Source organism: Micropterus salmoides, unplaced genomic scaffold (genome assembly GCF_014851395.1).
Source record: "Micropterus salmoides isolate LMB-PRFRI ecotype aquatic unplaced genomic scaffold, ASM1485139v1 Ms_hic_scaffold_3, whole genome shotgun sequence".
NCBI lineage: Eukaryota > Metazoa > Chordata > Actinopteri > Centrarchiformes > Centrarchidae > Micropterus > Micropterus salmoides.
The window spans coordinates 14,183,857-14,210,175 of record NW_024042261.1 but is presented as its reverse complement, the minus strand read 5'-3'; the positions used below and the strand labels follow the sequence as shown (position 1 = coordinate 14,210,175).

Genomic DNA, 26,319 nt, shown 5'->3' with positions numbered 1-26,319 from the left:
TTGTAAAACTCTTTACTAGATAAGGTATTCCTTTTGTGGTATTGGTGCAGTGTAAACTAACAAGTTTGAAACTAGCTAGTCATTATGAATAACTTAAGTACTTGACAAATAAACTAGCTGCTGCAACCCAATCCACCCAATCAATGTTGAATTCCAGTAAATATCAAGGACCTTTACAAATGCATCACTTTGGACTCAATGAGTGTAATTTTTTTAAATGCATTTGTAGAATTGTATATTTCTCACATTTTATATCGTGGTGAGATATGCACTGTGTGCAACTGTAGCATGATCATCAGTATGCATTAAAGCCTTTTCACCATGCCAACAGACCAAATGCATCTGATTTCAGAATAGAAACACATACTACAACACACAGTGGAAAAAACATCCATTGTACAAACACAATACTCCAGTATGGATGAGTTTCTTCTCAGTTATTTATTTCTCTTGATTCAACTAACATCTTACTCTGAGACAGAATTGATATGGCAAATAAACAACCTTAAGAGTCACATGCAGAAAATGTGAATCACATGAGGCCGGAAGATGACAGTGGAGATGAGGAAAAGGGACTTGTGTGTATTGTGCCTTATAGAAACTCTCAGAGGGTAATGCTCACTAACTGACATTAAATATTGAATAACCTGTACTACCTAAGTTGATGTATAGGTTGGTTGTTTCTAGTAGACTAAGTCTTTTTGTGAGTAGTAGATATTGCTCAATACATCATCTGTTGGGAGTCAGAAAAAAAATTAAGATCAGATGTCGGACACAGTAGCAACAACCTCAGTTTCAAGGTGAAGCCCTTTGAATTGTTCTGCTGCTTCAGGACACACCAGAGAGTAACATCACAGAATCTTATTTAACCAATAAAATATATAACCAATATAACAAATCCAGCCTGTACGCCACATGACATTTGTTTGCCTGCATCTTGACAACAGCAACATTTAGAAGGTGAGAGCAGGAGTTTAGTTTCTCTTGAACAATAAATGATATACAACAAACTACATTTTGGGAAAACGTGTTTGCACAAAATGGAAACAAGTTAAGCTGCATTTTAAAGGATAGTGTTCTAATTAAATCTTTAACACACTGGCATTTTTCCACTTTGGACTACAACTCTTTGTAGTACTCTGTACTCTTTGTAATTTGTTTCAGTGCTTAAAACATTTCAGGTGAACATTTAGATTAAAAGCTGATAATAACCACTGAAGTAGAATTTAGATCAACAGCAATGCTAAAAAGAAGATGTTGTGTGTGTGTGCCTACCTGTTGGTAGCACGAACCTGTTACTGATCTATATGATAATCCATGTGTACAGTCTGCTGTATGTGCGCATGCTTTTTTTAGAGAGCAGTTAGAAAAGACAGATTTAAGGGCAAACGCTGCTATCATTCAGTTGCACATCCACACTTGAAATAAATACATAAATAAATATATAAAATTTGATGTGATTTAATAAATAATGGGAGGTAAATTGAAGAATAGAACAAACCCAAAGATAGTCTGTGATCTCCATGACCGATCCCTGTGCTGTGTAATATCATGCAGTCAATGAAAGCAGCCAGTTTGATTAGAGATACAATACAGCCATTGTCTGAATGCGTATCTCGTCATATTCCAAGTGAAATATGTAATAACACGCTTTCTCCGGCTGATGAGCCCGAGAGGCAAATAACGTCTTTGTAAGTTTTCATACTGCAGCAGTGTATTTTGGGTTGTGTGTTGAAGGGGGGGCGCACAGAGATAATCTGGCAACAGTACAGAGACTCTGTGTTTGAATTATCTCCAGCTACTTCTGCTGGGCAATGTTAGATAAGAACCACCACTGTGTATTGCACTAGACGAATGATTTATCGAGTACAGGAGAGATTCTATTATGTGAGGTGTAGAATAACTTTGTTACAGTTTTCAGGCGTACAGTGACATAGCTACTATCGTTAGAAGTGCAGAGGCTCCCTTCTGATCCGGTTAATGCACAACAGATGGACACTAATACAAAAACCCCCTTGAGATACAAACATCAGTCCACATTACTGGAGATGGCATGTCAACGTTGCTACCAAACCAGTAGCAAAAACAAAATTTATTTTTGTTGTGCTTTTCTTCAGCCTGCTGTTATTTCAGAGTAGCATGTATTATCTCATTTTAGTGGAAGCCAATGTTGGTTATAAAAAAACAAAATATTTGGGGTCATGTATAAGATATTTTAATCTATTATTCATAACTTACACCAGCTGTTCAAAGGTGAGTTGTATTAAAAGTCAGCAGATGCAGCCTGAGCATCTAAATTTATGTTTTTGGAGAATTGGCAAGGGGGACTGGCAAGTCTAGTAAAACCAAATCCTTAGGCTTTTACGCTGTTTCATTCTGCTCTTTTGTGTACTTGCACACAGCTGACCCTTGTTAAGCAGTGGCTCATGTACATATGAGCGTGCGCAGACAACGGGAAATGTGAACTCACTAAAATGACAGTTTCCCTGCAATGTCAAAAATGACACTTTATGAAAGCTTACATGGCAATTAGTTCAGAATTTGTGAATTTATCATGTAGCTGATTTGAACTTGTCTATGCATTATGAATGTGTCACAAAGTGGAGTTTGTATTATCAAATGAAATTGGTAATGTGCTATTACTATTTCCATGTGTTGAACCTATAGTGAGCCTGTGCCTTGTTCTGTGTCATTGTGAGGAATTCACCAGGGGGAAAAGAGAAGAGAGTTTTTGTTTTTACATATAAATACAGTAATTACAGTGCTTTTGTCAAAATGTGTCATTAATCCTCGGATTGTTCTCATTTTGAATTACTATTTACACATGTTGCCACAAAGGAACATCATTTGTGTATTTTCTAAGTGCTAAGAAGAGTGTTAAGATTTTGATGTTGACATTTACATTTCAGCTCCCAAGCACAAGAAGGGGTACATTTCAAACAGCAGTCTCTCCTCAAGTGTACGGGTGGCTTAAATGCGGGTGGTTATAATGACACTATAAAATGAACAATGAATGTAGATAAGAGTCAGTAGTGATCTAGCAAGTCAAGCTCTTGGAAAACGCCCAAAGCAATTAAATTAAAGCAAACATTTCATAGTTATCAAAAGAACATTCCTTCCCTTGCCATGTTTGTGTTTGCTCAAAGGAAAATCCACATGAGACATATCTGTCCTTGGAGTCGTGTTTTTATTCAGGCTGATGATGCAGGTCGTGTCCTTAAATCCAAGAGGAATTTCTTGTACCATGTGCAGATCCAGACAATGTGTGTTCTTTTCCCCCCTTAGTCCCTTCTTTTTTGAGGTGAAGGATATTATTTAATCTGCTTGTTTGGTTGAATCCGCTGGCTGTATGCTTTTCATATTGTGCTGTCTCTTTTGTTAGGTTGTCCTCAGCAGGCCGTTGTACCTCGAAGGTGCAGGTCACTGACCCCGTGAGATGTCCTTTATGTCGTCTCCTCTGCACTTCAGTCGTAGACCTGCCAAATAACTGCCGCCTCTTACTAATCTGTGCTTTAATATGATACATTTGTACTGCTTCAATCCATATTTTAAAAATGTCAGATTCAGTCAAGAGGATTAAATCCCCCTTCAAAAAGGCCCCCATTTCCTTTTTTCCTGATTATTAAGACATGAGCGCTGGTTGCACTTATCAAGAGCCGTTTTCTTCCTGCACAGGTCCAAGGCCAACCACCTGCAGTAGAAAGGATTAAGATATGCTGAGAAAGAGCGCTAAGCCTTATTTAAGTTAATTGAACATGTTTATTTCCTTGGTGACATTCAATAATGGACAACATCTGCTGTAATTGTACCTTAACAGGAAGCACATTTAAAAATGAATGTACAATGTATTAGGAAATATTAAGAACACCTGCTTCTTTTGTAGTCTAACTAGTTGAGACCAGGTGAACATGATCATGACAATTCCAATTCCCCCGCTTTCTCCAATGTGTTGACAAGGTCTGTAATGGGAAGGTATAATAAAATATACCAAAACTTATTTATTTACCGTAGTCTGGGGGGAAATGGTCAAATCTCCACATTGGGGTCTGTGAAGCCTTTTTTCCCCTCGTTTACAAGGACAGGTTTCTCCGTTCTCGTGTGCCAAACAAGTATCTGGTGAGAAAATAAAACAACAACAGCAGCATTACAGCATGCACTCATTAGGTCTGCTCTCCCTTTCAGCGCCCACTCAGCCTCATGTTCTTCAAAACAGTCATTTCCTGTTATAGCTCCCAACAGGACCTGTCTATGTGTAAAGAGATGCTTGAGCATGAACCCTGCGTTAGAAGGGAGTGAAGAGGGACCACAAGTGTATTATCTGACAAATATGACACAACCCTCTCAGCTTGGCCCATGTAAAGCCCTCTCCTGACCATAGGATAATGGCTACCTTCAAATGACAGCCGACTCAAAATGTTTCCACACAATATGTAGGAGCTCTTTGCCTTTGCAATAGCACTGCAGTTCTTTGCACAGTTTTTCTGGGTATGCTATTGTGCTACCAAGACTTCAGACTGGGTTCATTTGGCCCCAGAGACAGGACAAAAATCCAGGAAAAGGATGGCAAGGGGAACGGAGGGGGGCCAAAAGTGTCAAGCCCATTTTCCCTCTTCTCTGTATTGGAACCCTCCTTCCTTTCATCTCACCGTGGCGGTGTCCATGAATTATGCATAGGGCGTGTTTGAGATGTGCCAGGAGCCCACTCCCACTTTGCTCAGGTGTAGGGGGAGGTTAATAGTCACGCTCGCATCTGAAGTGGTAGATTATAAGGAAGAGAGATGCCCATGCACGACTTTCCATTTTTTTTCTTCCCCTTTCCATCCCGCCGTTCTGTCCATCCCTGCGCTCATCTGTAATCAGTGTGACGTCCCTACCTCCCCATTCCCCCCCAACTCCAATTCCGCTCTCTCAGCCGTTCCCTGAATCACCTCTTTTCATTTACCCCTCTGAATGGCTGGGGGAGAGCAGGAGAAAAAGCTGGCTGAAAGTATCCCCCCCACCCCCACCCACTGCTCTCTTTGTGTGTGTAGGGATGATTGCAGTGTGAATACTGGCTAGCTAAACCCCTCTGGCTGACTCCTCTTCGCCCAGAGAGAGGCTTAGTGATGTGACCCAGACCAAAGGCTGTGGTGGACGAGGGCATGGAGAAGAATGTTGCCGCTGCTGCTACCCTCAAACCTCTTACTCACATGTACGTATGTGGGCAGTGCGAGAAATCTAATCAATGATGTCCAACTTTTCAGCAACAAATGTATAGTAATTTACATTCGGACCAAGGGTGTAACTATGGTATAGACATTATGCGAGTCCAAATGGGAACCCTCTGCTTAAATTTCTTTTTAAAGTGTATTTCCCACAATTCTGTGGTATTAAATATGAGCGTTTTGCACATTTAGAACATAGTTTTGAGGACTACATTTATCATTTATATTCACATTTAAAGGAATAGTGATTTCTCCAGGATAGTGGTTGCCCCTCCACTTCGTTTTGTTTTGGTCAGTTGCTTACTGTTACTAAGTTTAAACACACCTACCAATGAGAATTATGCCTTTTCCACTAGTAGTGAATAGGAGGGCTTCTAATGGCAAAAAATGACATAGCCCATCTCAGCCTCTCTGTGTGTTGGTTATACAGTTCGTTAACACTGTGGATTAAGGATTATTTTGACCATTATTTGATGATTGTTGAAACAGTGGAAGACAGTTTTGGTGAGCTATATTTTGTTTCTGTCGAGTGTGAATGAAGTGTGACCGATGTTTTTTTTTTATGGGGTCTGTTGGTGAGCGAGAGTGTTTCTGGTTAAACAAAAAGAATCAATTTAACAACAAAGTCTATCTGTGTAGGGATCCTTCCCATAATGATGTCAAGACACTTGAGCAACAATCTGAGCCTGTCAGTGGCAAAAACAAGCACTTTAAGTGGATGTACGTTGACTGGCTTATATGTCCCCAGCAGCCATTGCAGCTCATTTTGCAGCTGTCAGTTGAAGCATAGAGTCAGAATATTTTGGTGTATTAAGGGTTTATTTTGACCAAACCAGACTGGTGACTGTTGGAACAGTGGAAAAACTAACATTGATGGTTTTGGTGAGTTTTATTTTGTTTTTTTCGAGTTTGAACGAAGTGTGTTTAACAATGATCTGCGAGGTAAAACTTTTCTCAATGGAGTCTGGTGGGCGAAGATGAGAGATGCTGGTGCTCTAGTGCAACATTTATTTTCTGTGAATGTTATATAAAGCTCCTTTAAAGCAGCAGTGGGTAATAACTGAATATTACAATGCAAAACCTTCGTGTCTCTCTCTGCTTTGCTAAGCAGGAGCCGGTTGCCCTGCAGTCTCTCCACAGCGAGAGTCTCGCCAAGACCCTGGTCCCTCTCGCATCAACTCGTGTACTCAAAGAGAACTTTCGCAGCCCAGGGTACAGCGCCCCAGGCTTCAGAAGCAGCTGCGACAGCGTCTAACTGTGTGATGAGAGGCTAGTATGTCACTGTCGCCCCTCAGAAGTTATTCCCCACTGTTTGAGGTCATGCCACTTTTCCACGTCAGTACTAGCACCATGGCATGAGTGAGAGCATGTGTGACAAGGGGGGATGCGTAGAATGTGCACAAGCAGAGACTCCTGGCATTGGTTGTTTTGACCAGGGAGCAGTGTTCTTGCAGATGGCGTTAGCAGTAGGAATTTTTCTCAAAATAAAATTCTGTGCCTTTACACATTTCACATTCCAATTTCTCACCTGATCATCATCTCCAGAGCGTGTGCCTGTCTGGCCATTGCTTTCAGCATTCATGTCATTTTTTCAAATTCATGCAAAATAGGGGAGGACCGGTGGCCTAATGAATGTGTTGATTTTTGTTATTTTTCAGTTCAGGGAGGTTAATCAAGTATGTTTGAGGCATCAAAAACATATAACCCACATTGGAAGTAGTCACAGTTTATGAATAGTACTGTATCTTGCATCATCAAGGCAGTGTGCTTGCAATGGTGTTAGTTGCGTAAAGCTACAAACTTTGCTATTGCTCTGTAGCTAAGTGTGACATTCAGTAGGGGGCCTAAATTTTAGTTTCGTTCCACTTTCTTTCCTCTCTGACGGCCCCAAGAGCTCTGCGTCTTGGGTCTGTGTACTGTGTGATGTCTGTTTGTATCTGCAGGCAATCAAGGGAACTGGGAGCACCTGGCCAGTGAGCCCAATTATTTAAGCCTGCCTGTATAGATGCTAGTGTTTGTTCCTGCGCCTTCCACACTACTGGTATCCACACCTCATTGTTACCCTTTTGTTGCTTGCATATTAATGTCAGTTTATTATTGTTAAGCTTAGTTGCATCTTCCTCTTTTGTCGTGGCTTGAGAGCCGGGACGTAACACCTCTGAATCTGAATCTGGAGAAAAGCAACTGCGGCTGCCGGACTCGGTGACTGCAGCTGCCTTGCTCCCGCGAGGATTTAATGTCATCTACTTTTTACTGCACTACATTCATTTTACAGCTGTAGTTACTCGTTATGTGACAGATTAATAGTTAACATTCCAAACACGAGTTAAAAACCAGTTGGTTTTGGCTTGTGACAAAGCAGTGTGAAGTGGGGGCTCCATGCTTGTTTTAGATGCCTACGAAATGTTAACTGTTCCATTAAAGAGCCATTTTGTCATGGCCACGGCTGCGCCCCCAGTGTTGTCTTGTGCTTTCCTCTTCCCTGTGTTCCCAGTGCGTTCATTTATTTAATAAAATACAGGCACATTTACTTCACATTGCCTTTTAGTTGATGGTTTACTATTTACATTGTGCACTTCTATCGGTACCCCTGTCGTTGTATGATGTCGGGATAGATGGATTTCTCGCTAGTTTACAAATAGGAACTATAAGTGACGTTCCATGGTACTTTTTCTAGTTGGACGTTGGAAATGTTTGAGTTCCATATTGTGTGAATGCAGCATTAGTCTCTATTCCTAGCCTGTCGCTAACTGCCTTTCCCTTGTGCCTCAGGATCATCTCTCATGTCACTGCTTGTTGCCTGCCTGCTAACCTTCAAGATGCCTGCCTGCTTGCTAACTAACGTTTCCCTGCTACCTCAGCAAACCACAGCTCTTTTCCATTCTCCATTTCTCCTCTCCACTCTGCCATAATCAGCCATCCTGTCCCCTCAACCCATCTCCGATTACTGTAATTATTCAATAATTCTGTTCAACTTCGCCTGCCTCTAAGTATGTCTTCTGCACTTGGGTCCCCTTTTGAACTAACTGGAACACATTTTCCCTCAAAATCTTGCAGATGGTTTGATCTAAGTAACTGTTAACCCAGAGAGGTCAAATTATCCAATATTTCACACACAGAAAAACTAGATTAAGTACAAAAACAGATTTGTGTATCAGAACTTTGTTTTCACTTTTCTACATCATTAAACAGCAGGGCCTAAACAATTTTTATCTATGGTACTGACTACAGCAGGTTTGATTCCTTTTTAACCTCTCAAACAGTTTTGCAAATTCCTAAACTCCTCATGTCAAGATGCTTAGTAGCAGTAAACATAAAAAGAAGGAAATTACCTTAGTGCAATTGGCTGCTTTAGGCTCCAGGTCATTGAGTGTGACAAGTTCCCGGAGCAAACTACTCTCCTGGTATCCTCCCTTCACCCCTCGAAGCTTAAAATACGCCTGTGGCTTGAAGAGGATGAGCCTCAGGTTGATGGCAAAGCCAGCCATGTCGATAGCAAAGGGCCGATGGGGGTCGAACACAGTCTTCCAGCCATAGACCTTTCCAGCTGCATTGACTTTGGGGGACTCATAACGTAAGCCGCCCACAAAGGCCACAGGCCACACTGAAACTCTTCGAGTTGATCTCATCTAGCGAGAAGAGAGTCAAGAAGACAAATAGAGGAGGGAAGAGAGCGAATTAGTCATCTGAAAAAGTGTACATGACAGTTAGACACAGTATTTGAGCATCAGCTGCCAGTGTTACAGCTTACCACGAACGGAGGGTTTTTAGAGCTGCTACTATTATTCATTCTGAAAGACGGTGAATATTGACCAAGACATTGTGCCATGTGCAGCTGACGCGCTGTTAGATAAAAGCAGATCACACACATTGTCCAGCAGCTGCCATACAATGAGATAATTAGACACAACCATCTTTAAAGGGAGTAAATGCGGACCGCGCCAAGAGGCTTTGAAGAAGCCAAGTCATTACAGCAAGTGGCTCTAGTCGCTGGTTGGCTGAGGAGATTCTTTACGATACAGCACTTTTTTTTTTTTTTTTTGGTCCTTTAATCTTCCAGCATCAAACGATCTTGCTGTCCTTTTCTTTGTCTGCCTCTCAGTGAGTCTTTGCCATTCTGGCAAGAGCTGCTGCAGTCATAAAAGGTCCCTCATCGAGGGAAGAGGAAGATTTAGAAATTTAATCAAACTCAATGCAGCAGAAATAATGATGCTGGTGTCTATCTAAGATAAAGGTGTAAGTGTATGTACAGTATCTAGTGTTTGTTGATAGTACATTAAGTTCAAGATACAGTAACAGCATGCATGTAGAAAATATCAATTCCATGTCACATGTATTTGTTAAAGCATGCATTGTGTATTTTAAATGTGTGTTTGTACACATCACATGCACAGTTGCACATGAGCTTCTGTGTTTAGATTGGTGTGTGATCTGATGGGCTGCTGTGTGGTCACTTCAGGGGATGAGTATGAACAGCATGAAGCAAGCTGGGGGCTTATGGGAATCTGGATTTGAGTTTTAGTGAAAAAAACTGTGCCAGGCACCCAGATAAGATTTGGCAGGATGTTCGGTCTTAATGGGCTCTCAGTGTTAATGGTGGAAGAGAGATCAAGTGCATATATGCATGTGTCCATGTGATTGAGCCGCATCATTTTATACACAAGATCACATGTTTGTTGGCTCTTCATATTTTAATTTTTTCTATTTGTTACATGTCCTTTGCCAGCAGTGCTCTGTTTTGTCTCTTACTTTTTCCTGTATCAACACGTGGATTTAGTTCCCAATAACTGCTGCTGGATGCTGAGGAGCTCTCTTTAAGTGCTTTCCTCAAGGTTGTCTTGCCAGGTTTTTTGTAGCCAGGCCACACATGAATCCAGCCAATAAACCATTTTGCCCAAACATTGCCTGCCTGCTTCCCCCAACCACACGTGTCTACGTGTACAACTTAAATGAAAAGGAAGCATACATCAGGCTTTCTGCAGGCCATGTCAAGAGGCTTGTCATTTTCCAGCTATAATGAAAATGAGTGTTCTGCCTGCTACCTCTGGTGGGAATATCAGCCAGAGTAAAAAAGCAAATGAAAACGCTCCTCTTGCCCCATTCTGGTTAATACAATGTGTTTGTACAGAGTTTTGTTTTGTCACTGTTGCTATAATTTGTATATGAATGGCAGTTTTTGCATTTAAGGTCTACTTCCTGCTCCACTCTGAGAGAGACCTTCAGAAACAGTGTTTCAGAATAGTCAGAGAAGCAACACAAAAAGTTGGTAGGTACATTAATCAGTCCTTAAGGGTGCAGAGATGATGAAACAAACCAGACTTGTCATCTATTGCTATCATTGAGGAGTCTGGAATTAGTTAGGTAATGGGATCCTTCTTAAATTTCCATTTCATTATTTAAATTGTCTTAATTAAAAATGTATTTTCACAATTTGTAATATGCAATTAAGCTGATATCACAATTTGCATTGCAAAGGATGTCAGTTGTCTATCTAAATTTCAAACTTTTCAAGTTTTATTTATTTATTTTTTAACATAATAAAGCAGAGCTGGGTGTTAGCAATATATTTTTGTTAAATATCAATTGAATACCATATATAATACCAGACTGTTCTCATCTCAGGTTGTCCAATACCAATGCTTTCAGAAAAAATGACAAAAATGTAATTTTTTGACGCCAAATGTACCCTTCAGTGTCTAAGAGAAGCACAGGGTGCGTCTTTGACACTCTTCTGGATGCATCTCTGAGACGCTCTGGGGCGTCTCGTACAGACTAGTGATAGCTAGCTATGTTCGTGTTAAAGGTGTTGACAGCCCCTCAAAGCCCCCTACCCTTAACATAACCATCAGAAATGTGGCGTTTCATATGGACGCTGAAGGGTACAGTTACGGCGTACTGAGATGAGAATGCGTTGATTGTGATATTTTCATTACTAACGATAGTTTCTGGTTATGTGGTTGATCCATTCTCTTGTACTTAAGTTTATTCTTACAGGCTGAAATATTTGAAGAACAGAAATTGTTGTTTAAAAATAGCACATGCTTAACAGTAAATAACTTTGCTTTGGGAAAGAAACAGATTTTTATGAAGCCTCAACAATTCATGTAGTTCTTTACAGAGAAATACATTTTTCATGTTTTTTTTGTAATTATTTTCATTAAGGCCTAGCCTACAAAGTATGCATTTAATAAAGAACTGTATGTCCCAGAGCCACTGAAAGACTAAGAGTGTATTCACATTGTGGATATGAATAGGTAGCAACAATAGCAATCTACTTTGGCAGCAGATGTGATGTAAGTTCAATTACAACAATTCCCATCAGGACTTTTGGCCATTGCAGACTATTCTGTGAAGTGATCTGAAATGCACTGTCACTGTGTCAGCTGAGGTGAATTCTGCTGCTCTGTATGTCACTGGTGCTGTCACAGACTTGTGTGGCTAGCACAGTGTGCGAACTATACCATGGCTTTTGGGGCAGACATTCTTACTGCTGAATCATTAATAGCTGCAAGCATGTAGGCCTGGGCTGACTGTGAAAGTATCAGGCATGATTGTCTTATTATTATAATAAGAAAAATATTATTATTAATATTATCATATGTAGCCATTTTGCTACACTTAGGCTTCACACAACAGCTGTTTGCGACCTGACCTTTCTTTTCTCCGCAAGAGGGAAGAAAATGTTGCGTGGTGCTGCGGAGAGCCCCCAGCTGCAGTACTGCATGGATCGTGCCTAATGTCCAGCCAGACGGAACGATCATGAACTGTTTACAGCGCGTCGGCCATACTAGCGACACAACCCGTACCGGAGAGGGAGTGGGAGGAATGGTCCGTTCTGTGTGTGCACTGAAAATAAATCTGGTGTTTGTACTTAGCCCTGACTCTGTAAATGGGGACCAAACAAAGGGGCCCCACCTTTAAATAAAAGTGATACAGCTGTCAGCAAACTACTTTTGACATTTACCTTTCTTCATTAAGCAGGTACAGTAGAAAATTGAAAAGGAAAAAAAAAAAAATTAAATGAAAGATAAGCACTGATTTTTTTACTTTAAGATTAATTAATTTGGCGTAATTGAAACATGATACAACCACTCCTTCATGTGTTGAAACCATAGTCTATGGCAGGGTTTGAGTTATATTCTGAGCTTCGTGGGGGGGTCTCTAATATAGCCTAGCCTATTAACTAACGTCACAGGTGTAACACCAAAATGTGTGACCTATCAGATTCTGTGACTACACCCAAACGACAATATTTTCCTAACCATAACCAAGTACTTTTGGTGCCTAAACCCAACCAAGTACTTTCGTTACTTAAACCCAGCCAAATACTTCTGGCGCTTAACTTGTCATTTGGGTCACAGAATCTGATAGGTCACACATTTTGGTGTCACACCGGGAGAGAGAGAGAGAGAGAGAGAAAAAAATCATTTCAGCATTTCCCTCTCTCACACACACGCAAACGCACAAACGCACACACATCAGTCCACTACTTGCCCCGGAAGTCTGCGATATTGCAACAAAGTTTAAGTTTCAATAGCGTGAAAAATGCCATCAGAGACTAATGCTCAAGGAGAGAGCGTAATTCTGCCCTTCATGGTAGGTATAATATTAAAGTGTAATTATTTAATGCACTGCTGGCCACCGGCACACAGTAGCAAGCATATTATCATATGAAGCGCTGTACTAATTGGAGGATGCATCAAAAAGCCAAATAAGCTGCAGTCAATACGTAACGTTAGTCTAATTGAAGTTGAAAATGTTCGCTGGTCGCGGCCTCAGCCTGTTGGTTCAAAACTGTGCGCTCCATGGCGGTTGATGGTGGAGAAGTGCAGCCACCCTGTCAATCATGCGGTGCGCAGCGTAATTCATTAGACGGTATGTTCATTTAAGTCTATTTTTAATGTAATATAATAGTAGGTACTATTTACAATGAAAAATAGGCTACATTATTTGTGATTCAAAAACAGTAGAGAGGTTTTGATATTTCCTTTGTTCAGCAGCATTTTCATTTGGTTTGATGCCAACAGCATGTCAGCATGTTACTAGCTCTAAGTAGTTTAATTTTTTAAATAATTAGATTTGAATATGTTTTGTAATTGCTCATAATCAAAGAGTTAGCTAACTTCAGACTAACCAAGAGAAAATGATGAGCCTATTTAAAACATGGAGCAGTGCACATCATTCTTTCAACCTTCTCTCCACACTGGAGGAGTCACTTAAACGCCTCTGTCTTTTCAAGCTGTTGAGACACGGAATATTTACTATGGTGTCAGCAAACTACAGACGTTTTACTATGGTGTCAGCAGACTATACTGTAGTTGCAGTCAACTCGATGCTTCTGGCTGTCACCTTCTCTTTTTTGCTCATTCTTTTCTCCCCCGCCCCCCCCCAGGGGCCGTTACTCTGGTCCATAAATAGGCCTGTTGGAGGTGATAGAGGGCCTCCGAGGGAGACTGAGCACTTCGGCTGATTCCCAGAGAAAGGTAATGACAGGCCCCGTCAATACTCAGCGCTCCATTTACTACGGACCCCGTCTGCACTACTAACAAGACTTGAGGCTAATACTCGGAGGACCCAGACCATGTCCGCTCAGGTAATTCAACTGATGTCAAGATGGATGGCCTGAGATGTACTGATTACATGCCCAAGCTTCTCTCCACTAGCTCCACATGTCTGACTGTGCTTGTTAAGAGCCAAAAAAAATGCTTCAAGTAACTTGGAATTTATAGTTCAATCCCCCCCCTACATAAGACACCACAGACACCACTTTAGTATTGCTGGGAAGTGCCGTATAATATAGTGAATATATATTATACAGTATAATATTGAACTACAGTTACAGCGATGGAGAACGTACAATTTACAAAGTACAACATTTACATTTGTGCACGTTGACACCCCCCCCCCCGATCCAGTACAACTCCAAATACACATGCATCATTGGCAATATCCCTTTTATAAACATGCACTAGAAATTCAGAGCCACAATATAATACTTTGTCCACCTCATCCTTTCCTTGAGCCTATTTAAAAGTGCAGTCAGTTTTATTTCACTGGATCTTTGCACAAAATAAGCATAATATATTGCTGAGGGCTCACATATTTTTGGCTTTCAATAATCAATTCCAGTCACTCCTCTGTTAGCCGAGTGGCTGCTGAGCTTTCAAGCTTTTCTAAACAGGCAAAACCGGCTGACCTCTATGTTTTTGCCGGGAACGGTTCAATCTCCCAGGACCCCTGAATCACCCACCATGATAAATTTATTATAAATATATTTTGCCCCAGAGATCCCTAAACATGAATAAAATTGTGATTACTGTGATTACTGGTTGATTGGCTGGTCAAGAAGCAACTTGTTGGAATGCACTGAACGCAATCAAAAACAAGTTAGAACTCCACTGCTGAGATATTTTGGCTTCTAAATGACTCCATAGGAAAGAATTGAACATTTAAATGTAATTATTTGATTATTCTGCTCAACTCAAATGTACGTGTTTGCATTGGTGGTTTGCATCTGGAAATCCAAGTAACACTAAGCACAAATAAACAGTAGGACATTTTTCAGTATTTCAGCTGGGACTGGTGAACTACTAAAATCATACAGAAATACACTTCTAATAATCCCGAAAAGTCCTTTTGGTCCTTTTTACAGTTCAATCACAAACCGTGATGTCTGCGCATGGTTTGTTTTTCTGAAACTCAAGTGGACATCAGTTTTGCAGCAGGTGCGGCGTTGGCAACATACGTACAAACCTCCTGCCTGAGTATCAAACAGGAGGTTTGGTTTCAGTGTCAGATTATAAATGTTTATGTTTTATTGTTATGATTAGGTTTACGCTTAAAGTTGTAAATACTTTAGAAGGTTGATCAGGGTTAGAGGTGATTGGGTTACAGTAAGAATCTGGGCAGGACTACCATTTGTAAATGTAGCTATATTGGGATCTATAAGAACGTTTAAACAACTGTTATTTCTGCTACTTGTACATGCTAGCCATTGTTTGCTGTTGATGTAACATAGTAAACACCCACTCACCACAGCACCTCATTGAGAAACATTTTGTTTAGATCATACCGTACTCAAATCATTGTGCCAATTCCCCGAGAGTTTAAAAAAAAATAATGCATGAAATGAAGATGAGTGATTGAGCAGCAGTGATGTTGTATACCAGCTCTGACCTCCTCAAACAGCTCCAGGCTATATGTGTTGTCGTCGTCCGCAAAGTAGACTATTCCAGCTTGGCTGCTGTTGGCGTTGAAGGTCTCCCTTAGCCACCGCAGGGCCAGATTCCTCTGCATGGTCCCCCTGGGGATTCTGGGGTCCCGAGTGTCACCCCTCAGCTTATAGTTCCTGGGCGTCTCTACATTGAGGTGGGTGTAGTTAAGCCCTGTTTCTCGGAGGAGCCGCGTCACAAGAGGCGTTCTCCTTTGGGAGTCCTCCACCAGGATCCAGTGCAGGTTTGGAACATGGAGGAAGGTGTTTGCCAGCCTTGTAAGCTCCGCCTTCTGCACAGGTCGACTATATGTGGGGGTGATGATGTGGATGGTAGGCAGCACGTCGGACCATGGTGGAGGCCGTGTATACACGTACTCTGTCCTCACCACCTCCACAATGTCCTTATCTGAGGCACAGTATTCCTTGGAGTCCTGCGCCTGGCCACCTGCCTCCCTCCTGCCCTCAACGCCATCATCTGTAGATTTGGGGATAAGAAGACATGTAAGGCATTAGTGCAACCTTGGGCTGCTCTTTGTATATTTGCCTCAGGTGACTTAAACCCAATGGGGGTAAAGTGTACCTGAGAGCCGGTGGTGGCGGACTGCAAGCCTCTCTGGAATGATAAAGATCTCTTTTACTAGGTGGTGACAGGCTGCAAAAAGTGAAAGCAGGCACCGTGAGAGGATAACACAGCTGATGGACAGAGAGACAGCGCAAGGAAAGAGAGGTGAGAGATGAGTCCTGCTATTCCCCCAGCGTTGCCTTTGGGCTTATTTTTTTATACAGAAAAAAATATGTGGGTATGTGGATCCAGTTGACATGCCTTCTTTTTATGTTCAGACTCCACCACAGACTCTGTTATCCTTTGCCTGGCCCCGCCATTTCCTTAGCTTACTACACGTATCTTACTTTACTACATCAAACACGGCTATGACTGATTTTGCTCAAATCAGGAAGTCCTAGTGTTCACATATAAATGTGTTATAAATATATATTTTTGCCCCAGAGATCCCTAAACGTGACTAAAATTGTGATTACTGTGTGCTGGGTCTTGCAGTTTGATTGGTACTGTTATGAAGTAGCAACGTTTTGGAACTCAGTTTTGGTTGTTTGCATGGACTGAACATATTCAGAAACAGGTTAGACCACTGCCAAGATATTTTGCCTCCTAAATGATGCCATGGGAAAGGGTTGAACATTTTAATGTGATTATTTGGTTATTCAACTCTACTTAAACGTATATGTTTGCTTTGGTGGTGACTACACTTTTATGCATACTGGTTATGTGGAGTCTGGAAATCCAAACACAAATTAAAAAGTAGTAAACTGCTTATTTTTCAGTATTTCAGCTGGGAGTGGTGAACTATACCAAAGTGAGATAAACATAAATGAGCTGCTAAAATGTCTTTTTAGAGATCTGCCTAGATATATGCAAGGAAAACTTAAAAATAACACTGAAGAATTGAAGCAGCAATTGTTTGGTGCTTTGTCTGTATCCTCAATGGCTCCAATGACCTGTACAGACAAAAAGCCACAGATGGTCTTCAGATACTAACAAAGACTTTTCTTTTGGGTGGACAACACATAAAGTGTTTTAACACTTTCCCAAGAAACCTTTTGTAGGTGTTTCCTTTCAAGCAAGACCTTGTCTTTGCAAGTTAGTGTGTTTCATGACCTATAGCAATTTTTTTTTTTGGGTCCAGCTTTAAAGTGGCACGTAGGGTCAGTCCAGCAGTGAATGTTCAGGTGAAATTCTCTGGTTATTCAACCTTTGACTGTCACTAACATAATTAATAATCAAAGCTCCCAGCAGCCGTAGCACTACAATAGAGAACGTTGTGCTACTAACACCCAGATTTTTTCTTGTTTCTTTCTTCTATAAGAAGGTAATTATAATTTTGAATGATGTATGATGAAAAATTTGACCGTTTACTCAAGACTCGTGGTGAGTCAGTCAGCTGACACACACTGAGTTGACTCCAGTGGTAGAGGCTGTGATACTTTGGCCCCAATAGTTTGGTCATGATGGATAGAATATGATTATAGAATCATTAAGGTTGTTAATTTATTTTCATTGTGCCACAGCTAATGGCAATCTTTGTCACTTTCAACATAAGGAGGATTTTCCTGCGGCACATAGATTACCACAATCTGCTGATGGCCAGATGTTCAACAGAGGCTGCCAGCGAGCACGCTGCCAAAAAACCTCTAGCTTCTCTTTTAAGAGCACACAAAAGGAAGCCTGTGTGTAGAGGTGGGTCAGATAGCACTGGCAAAAAAAAATCACTGTGTCCAAAAAGATATAAAAAATGACTGTATGCATTTAATTGACAGGACCTTTTGTATAAAAAGGGAATTTGGTGAGGAAAAACAATATCAGTATAATTTCTTTTGGCATTCTTTTCTATGATTGTCAACCTAGACACAATTTTAGGTGTGCAAATAAACTGCAAAACAAATGATTAATATAATTTGTCACTTTGGTTTATTCCAAACTGCCTTCGGTCATTTGTGTAAACCTGTTTTGTTAACCCGTATATGTGCCACGATGCCATTATAAGAAGAGGGCAAAGAGCCCTATTGATTTGCTGTCGCTCTAATTTGGGTTTGTTTACTCTGCAGCATACTTGACATTTTACGCTGTTGGTTTGTGGTCTCTGGGGGATGATTGGGAGGCTCATGAGTATGTGTATTAATGACTGAGGCTGGTGTACAGCTGATATTACACATGAAGGCAAGATATTCCATGAAGCTTATCAAGTAGACATTTATTATGTCAAATTGCTGATTAAACAAACTCTGAAATTCATTTCCACTGAATTTGAATGAGTAGAATTGAGCAACAAATTTTAAACCTTAATTGAAGGATTGAAGAACTGATCGATCTGCTATTATATACTGCATGCTGTATGTATGTGTGTGGTGGAGTGTCAAGCCAAGAAAAAAATATGGATTGATGGGCCTTGGCATGTGAGTGGATAGGTAGTGAATGCTGTGAAAGGATATTGTTTCATAACATGCTGTACTGCACACATTATCAACATAAGAAAAATGAATGCAGATTAGAAGCAGCTGAACAATGCATTATATTCAACTGACACACTGAAAATACAATATAAAAATAACTGAGTGTGTATATGAGATGGTAGCTTCTAAGTTTTCATGCACATAAACAGTCCACACTGATGAGGTTTACAATGACTGGGCAAGTGTTATTGAGCTCTGATGAAGCTGATGGTCCTGGTTAGTGAGTGCCTCTAAATGAATGGCTGTTGTTTAAGTGATTTGAGGACCCACTTCGGGTTTGATATTGCCAGTGGAGTGCAGTGCAGTGCGTACCCTTGCGGATGGCGAGGAGTGGAGCTATAGCACTTTGGTGCCAAACAGTGATGAGCAGAGTCCAGGGTAACACGATCAAAACGATGGCAAGAATATCTCTTCTCTTCGGCATCTCCAGGATTGGTTATTTGGCTCGGCATTACCTGGAGAAAAAAGATGGACGTATTATCATTCTGAAAAACACAGGAAAACACAGGATTTCAGGTCAAGTCACTTTGAGAACCTTGGAAAAAAAATTTATTTGAGTTGCGCATAACAAACATTTAGACAAATAACCTACACCAGATTAAAGCAAACACACATGTTGCTAAATCTCAATAACTTGGGAATTGAGGGATACATTCACGTGACCTTAATTGTCATTAACTGCTTCAGAAACACAATGTCAGGCACTGGGAGGACACCCATTTATAAGGAACAAAAGTGTTGTTGAGGAAAGTGGAAAAAAGACCTTCTATGACTCACAAATTGTGTAAGAGTCTAGTCAGAGCTGTTAAAACAAAAGCACCATTACAGCATCCCCAAAAAACATTAAGAGTGATGATGGAGCAGGTGATTGTTGTTCAACCTATACAGAAAATTGTTAGACATTAAAAATAAAGGTTGTAAAATAAAACTGTAACTCAGTGTTGCACAGACAACGAAGGCAAGGTCAAAGCCACTGGAGGAAGCCATGGAGCTGGGGCTTGTGCCCTCTGCCAACACGATGAGCTCATCGGTGCCATCGCTGAGGACAGGGCAGTGAGTTCAAGCCTAATGCTGAAAATATTCACCGGCCAAATGGCAGGAAACGATGTCACCAGACTGCAGGTTGACTGTTTGGCAAATGTGCCCTTCCCTCTGAGTCCAGATCATTTGATTCAGCTTTGTATCCCTTGAAAGGTCTTATTATAGCATGAAAGACATTAACTGGAAATTAATAGCATCATAGCATCTACAGAACAAATGAATGTCACTTTCCATAAAATGTCATTTATATATGATTTCATAATTTGATTGAAATGGTTATGAGAAATTGTTGAAAAGCATGCACTTTCATTAAAAACGTTGTGTTCAGTCTATCTAACTGCATTTCCAAACTCACTGACCTCATTTTACATCAGGCTGTATTACCCTGTATTCTTCTGGTCCTGTCTAAACGGCTTAATGCTACTTTTCATGGCAGACTGCTGCCACCAACTATTACTGATTTCCATTTGATGACTACATACATGATATCATAATAAAACACTAGGGCTAAAGCTACATGTCCCAGGCAGGTCAGCACCCTCACCTGCTGATCATCCAAGTAGAAGACATGGAAATCAATGAAGTAAAGGCTTTCTTATTACAAAGAGTCATTTAAGCTAGAGTAGTGCTAAAAAGAAATGTATATGATACATATTATAAAACCTACCAAATATCTTTTTCTACCCTGATATTGCCATACCGCACCGCACATTTATAATGACACACTATTCATAGCGTGCCATGTTCAAATACTTTATTCCTTGAAGAAACCATAAATATGACAGGTTTCCTTGAAACACATTCATTGTTCTTTCACATTAGATCACTTCCACTGCAACTTCTTCCATACGGAAACATTGGGAAGGATACAAGTTAATGGCATCCAAACAGATTTTTTGTTTCTTTTTCTGAGAGAAACACAATACAGATTTTAGGGGAGAACAATTCAACTATTCGAGATATGGAGGTAGATATAGTACATTTCTGAACTGGAATGGAAAATAAAGAGCTTTTCTATGTGGATTATGCATTGCTTTTGCACCGTATGACTATACAAATGTACGTACTTTTGTTGTGCTTTCCAACCTCACATCACTACGTCAGTGTTGGAGTCAGAGCACTTTCTACAGGATAATGTCATTTAAACACATTTTCTGTACTGCAAATTCTTTTTACATATAGGCCACATACGCATATGGGTTGCCTACCACTATTTAAAATGCTATGGATCCTCTTATTTTTTTGTCTTTTTTTTTCCTTTTTTGTGTAGCCTATAAAAATAAAATATTTGGATTGCAGTTTTATGACTATTGTAGTGTTGGGCAATGGTTAAAAAATGTAATCACGATGAATACTGAATTCTAAAGTAGTGTACTGCGCACCTTTAATTTCAATGTTCTCCCAGTCAAATAGTTTTAAAAAAATCAATAAGGTCAATAAAACCTATACATTTTAGTCTTTGCAGGAGAAGACCATGATCCACTGAATCACACATGATTTTGTATCATCCTGAGCAGTATTAATATCATTACCAGATAATAATATAATATCATTTGTAGTTATAGTACTATGTCCTTGTCTAAAACCTGACTGACTTTGACTTTTTTATTATCAGACAATAAGTATTCAATTACAAGGGATTCAAATACTTTAGCTGTAACAGACAGTCTGGAAATAGTATGATAATTATTCAGGATAGAGGGATCTCCACCTTTTAATGAAGAAAGAACAAATGCTGACTTCCAAGAGCTGGGTATCAAACCACTGCTTAGATTAAGAAAAAAATTTAGGCAATAGGTCTCGCAATTATATCTGTAGCTATTTTATTTAAACATGGTCTCACTTTGGTCAGCAGACTTTTTTCAGTGAAGACCTGTTGTAGTTTTATAAACTTGAATTGGATGAATGCAGAAAAAATGCAAACTATTTCCAGGGCAAACTTGAGGTGGTAGCTTCACTGTCTTAAACATCTACTGGGACTTTTGAGAGAGTGGCTAAGCCTGTTTTGATATTTAGAAATGCTTGTGTAGTATGCTTTTTTTTTTTTTTGATTTACCTTTAAAAGATCAGGAAGAGTATTGGTGTAGTATGTTTGTTTGGGATTGCATTATTATATTTCAGACTCTTATTATTTATATTTATAATTATATTATTATTGTGTCCACTCCCCGTGCTATTCTGCATTGCCACACAGCTCATTTACATTGATTTTAACAATCATAAACCACCTCATCTCTCCCAGATTCTATTTCTCCTCCTTCTTAATGGGCGTCTGGCATTATGTTACCTGTCTAAATGAAGTTATTAACTGATCAGCACAATTAAACAAAGGAGAAAAACAGACATAATGTGAGCACAGGTGTTTAGAGTATTAATTTCAGTTTTCCACATGAGGAAACAAGTCAACACATCACTGTGGGAAAGTGATCCTGCTCCCACTGCTGGGGAAGGCGGCAGTATATTGAGGCTTAACATAATTGTACATGCCAATTATGTTTATTGAGCTCTGTAAATAAATACAACATTAATGCCCAAGCCGTCACGTGAGAACGTGAATGTCACAAACCTTTCACCATAGACATGCTTTCTGCTGATAAATAAATTGGTCCTATAAAGTTTTAAAGTTGTATTTCAGTTAAGAGGTAATTTACAGTGAAGTCTTTGTGGGTGGCTCTGCTTGCATAGCAAAATACTGTATGTTGTACAGAAAATTACATTGCCAACATTGCATGTCCTTGAATGATTTGTTAGGGAATTTTATTGATAAATGCAGTCAAGGCATCCTTTTAAGCCATGTTCTGATGCAAGATAAAGGCAACCGACAGATATACAAGCTTACACAATATGAAAAAAGTAATCAGCGTTTGCACTTAAGCATTTTAGACCTTTTCATCATGACCTGAAATGCCGTTATTTTACACATGCTTATAAATGCTGGAAATGTGAATTATCCTTTTATAGCCTTTAAATATGTCTAAACTATCAGAAGCAAATAGAATAATTTCCAAAGGGAGAAAAACACTTAATTTAAGTAATTTGCCATGCAATCTGCAAAGCACTCAGGGAGCACAAACCCCCACTAATTCTGAATATCAACCCATCTGACAAAATTGCTATTGCTCACTTTTGATGTGAAATGGATTTCTTGACCTAATGAATATACCCGTAGTATTGGGGTTTGTCTCTCTTGGCTTTATAATGGTGGCTTTTAATGGGAGAAAACCTAGAAGAACATTGTCAGTCTAATAAAATATTGGCCCAAGCCAATTTTTTTAATCAAAAAAGGCAGTTTCAACAAGGGGGGAGAAAATACAGACCGCCTTTATTCGACTTGACAGGGATACTCCAACAATTTAGTGTTGCACATCCATAAAGTTGGAGATTAAAATTAGAATGGCCAAAATCGAAGCAGCAGAGCCCAAAATATCATGCTTTAGTCCCTAGCATAGGTCAAGATCCCAACAACCCTGGATCCTATTTTTCCCATCATCCAACTCAGTAGAATCTATTTTAGACCCTCCCTGCCTAGTAAATACCAACATCTTTCAAACACCTCCAGTTTTTAACTTAGGCTTTCTGAAATTTGTAGTCTCTAATCCAAAACAGAGATAATTCTGATGACGTCACTATGATATCATCAGGCTTATTTTTTCAGACTTGACACCTCCAGAGCCACAGACAACATTAGAAAACTGTTATCACCAGTGATATGTAATATCAGTGGAATGCATCTTTAATAACATTGCTTGCATATGGTTAATACAAGCATATGAATGAAAAAAAGGCTTTGGATGCTCACCCACAGTTATAACTGGATCATGGCACCACTGGTGATGCGCAGCTGGGAAGACCACACTGCATACTGGACGAGCTACGTAGTAGTGACATCCTCCATGACACTTCAGCCAACATTTCCTCTTCTTCTGCCGTGTCTACTCACGCAGACAGGCAACACTGAGTCCAGACCTGTAAAATAAGGACATTTCAGTGAAATGATTCAGTGATGACAGATCGTGAGTGCTTCTCTCTTTATGTTTTCACAGTGTGTACCTTCATGTGCTGCTTCTCTCACTCACACCACCATGAGACATTCAAGGACAGCCAGCCAGGTTTAAACATAGCAGTTTGGACAGGGTCTAAAAACCAAATGCCTCACAGAAATTCTTTGCTATTGACACCTTCATGAGCAGTGTGGCGGTGTGACGTCTCTCCATTTTTTAATATCAGAGACTGGAGCCTGGGCTGTAAACGTAGCTGAGGAAATGTGTGTCAGAATTAAGTAATGAACTCTAATTTGGATGCACATCATTGAGATTCACAAGAGGAATCCCTCCCCTGGTAATATACAACTGCTTGTGCTTTCTCATGTGAAATGGTTAATACTGTAAGTATTGATAAGTCATTTTACCTCAGTGACTCCAACTGCACAAAGACTCAGTATTTTCCCTTTTTTTCTCCTTTTTATGCCTAATGTGAAAACTGGAAGAGGGTTAGTCACAACTCCTCTGTTTGCCAAGAGTCTGGGGTGAGGGATGTTACAAAAATAAACTGGCATCATGTCTTATTCAAATACATCTGAGGGAATGCTGCTTCTATGGAGACTTATCCTTCACTCAGCCAGTGATGTCTGCACACAGCACCAGCTCCATAACTGGATGGCTGTATTTTTAGGGACTTTGTAATAGAGAATCATATAAACTGCATACAGTACATTTAGGTTTTGGGGAATAAACAGCAGGAGTCCCAGAATCATTTTACTGAGGCATGCTGTTGTATAAAATGGCAAATTGTCTGTGACCCAGTAATGCAGTAGGGGGTGTTTGTGTTTGATGTGCAAAAAATTTCAAACAATCTATTGTCATATTGCTCTGACTCATTGTCCAATTTCTAAAACTGAAGGATCATGCATCTGAGGATTGACATCAGTTGTGTGAAAAAAGGAATGAAAAATGAATATGAGAAATGGTCTTAATGGGTTAGTGCAGCTTCTGCAGTATTTGCTTTTTATGACAGTGACAAGCAAATACTGTAGCAACAAAAAAGAAACTAAACAGCAGCGATAGAAAGGCTTTACAATTGCTGCCGGGTACTGTCATGGATGCAAACTCGCAATGACAGTGTTGTTGCTCTGATTTCTGTATAACTCCCCTCTTCTACGCATTGTGATGGAGCTAAACAGAAGGAAACACAGTATAGTACAACAACCTGCCAAAATCTCAGACCCTCCAACAGGCCACTGCAGTGTCTCAGTGTTAAACAATTTTTGAAAGAAAATGTTTGGGAAAACAAAACATTGTGTCAGACGCTGCCAGCTGAAGGGGGCTGGAACTCATATGGCTGTTTTACAAAACATGCAGAGCAAAAAATGCTTGTTTTGTGATATGAACGCATTCATTTAAAGTCTTGATTTCTTCTTTGGCACAGAGTTGTTTACACATTTGAGCTGAGGTGGGTCATACAAGATTACCTTCGAGGAATATTGATCTACTTTGCATTTTTAGCATGGCTTTATGGATGGCAATGCCTTTTGGTGTAAATATGACAACTGCCGGACAGATTACCGTTCAATTTTTTTTCATTGATTGACTTTTGTGATCCCCTATCTTTTCCTCCAACACCAGGTTTTAAGAAATGTCTCAGCTGTTGAATGTCATGAATCATGCTGATTTTGTTAATCTCTTCATGTCAAAATTTTAATAGGACCAATACTACAGCCTCACTTGTACTTTGTGTTTCGTGTTAATTTAGGGTGACCATATTTTTAAACCCCCGATCCGGGACACTAAAGTCTACCACATATTCATACACGTGCACATGTATGCGCTTATGAAGCAACTTAGGAGTTTTTATCAGGATAAGGGACCATTATTTCATCCCTTAGCACACCTACCGAGCACACCTTTCAACACCATGGATGCCATGAACACAGAATTTTCATTGCTAGTTACTTCACGAAGGAAGCAGTAAGCCTCCTGGAGTGTCATTACACTTCCCTTTGACTCATAGGCTAGCAACCATAGACGGTATCTAGCAGCCTTGACGACACACTGATTGATTGACACACATACAGTCATATCAGTGTTGAATTCAGTGCGTTCAGTGTTTTTATATTGGGTTAGGTAATAATTGGGAACATGATAAATGTAAATGCTAAAAACAAGTACAATATTATAATAATTATTTTAATTGTGATGAAAATTTGTTGCGACTCAGGACACCCAGCTGGAAGCAGGGACAATCTGGGACAAACCGGGACGTCTGGTCACTGTATGCTAATTATCAAATGCTAACACGTTAAACTAATGGTAAAAACTATAGGTGCTAAACATCAGCATGTTAGCATTGTCATTGTGAGCATGTTAGCATGCTAACGTTATTTAGCTCAAGCACTATGTACAGCCTCACAGGACCGTTAACATGTCTAACAATACTGCAGCTTATATTTCACATTGTTTCTAGAGTAGTTTTTAATCAATTTTACTCTGTTTTGTCATGTAAAACTTTCCTCTCTGTTCAGCAGGTGGTTAAATAGTAATAGGCCATACCACCAGGTAACTATGTGAAGATGAACTGGTGGCCTCTGTACAGCACAAACACCCAGGTGGCCTGTTTGTGTCTGTGGCACCTGAACTGTGTGATGTGGCAGGAATACACACCGCAGACTGCAGCAGCCAATAGCAGACAATGAAGCTTGACAGCCTTTCACATCAGCACGAGTTAACCAGCTGTGAAGAGAACACCTGCCGCTGATTAATAAAGAATCACAGCAACAATGCCATGTGTGAAAATTGTTGTACTGATTGTTGAACTAACACCATTACCCCCAAAAGGTGA

General features: G+C 40.0%; 2 protein-coding genes across 5 annotated transcripts in view; one reads left to right on the top strand and one right to left on the bottom strand.

Annotated features, from left to right (window-relative positions):
- Nucleotides 1-324, top strand: part of LOC119882999 (beta-galactosidase-1-like protein 2) — a 26,592-nt gene extending 26,268 nt beyond the window's left edge. For both annotated transcript variants that reach the window (XM_038693432.1, XM_038693431.1), the window contains exon 17: nt 1-324. This exon is cut by the window's left edge and continues 1,566 nt beyond it. The gene's annotated coding sequence lies outside the window, so the exon portion shown is untranslated.
- A 1,651-nt stretch (nt 325-1,975) lies between these two features.
- The window catches only part of b3gat1a (beta-1,3-glucuronyltransferase 1 (glucuronosyltransferase P) a), a 79,759-nt gene continuing 55,415 nt past the window's right edge, over nt 1,976-26,319 (bottom strand). Inside the window, exons 3-9 of one of the 3 annotated variants that reach the window (XM_038693437.1) lie at nt 23,289-23,451; nt 18,757-18,899; nt 15,998-16,069; nt 15,381-15,892; nt 8,537-8,833; nt 4,007-4,113; nt 1,976-3,691 (exon numbers count right to left, since the gene is read on the bottom strand). In XM_038693437.1, the coding sequence (XP_038549365.1) occupies nt 4,027-4,113; nt 8,537-8,833; nt 15,381-15,892; nt 15,998-16,069; nt 18,757-18,868 (1,080 nt within the window). In that variant the 5' untranslated portion in view covers nt 18,869-18,899; nt 23,289-23,451 and the 3' untranslated portion in view covers nt 1,976-3,691; nt 4,007-4,026. Of the gene's footprint in view, nt 3,692-4,006; nt 4,114-8,536; nt 8,834-15,380; nt 15,893-15,997; nt 16,070-18,756; nt 18,900-23,284; nt 23,452-26,319 lie in introns of all 3 variants that reach the window. The other 2 variants (XM_038693436.1, XM_038693438.1) reach the window with 2 other exon arrangements.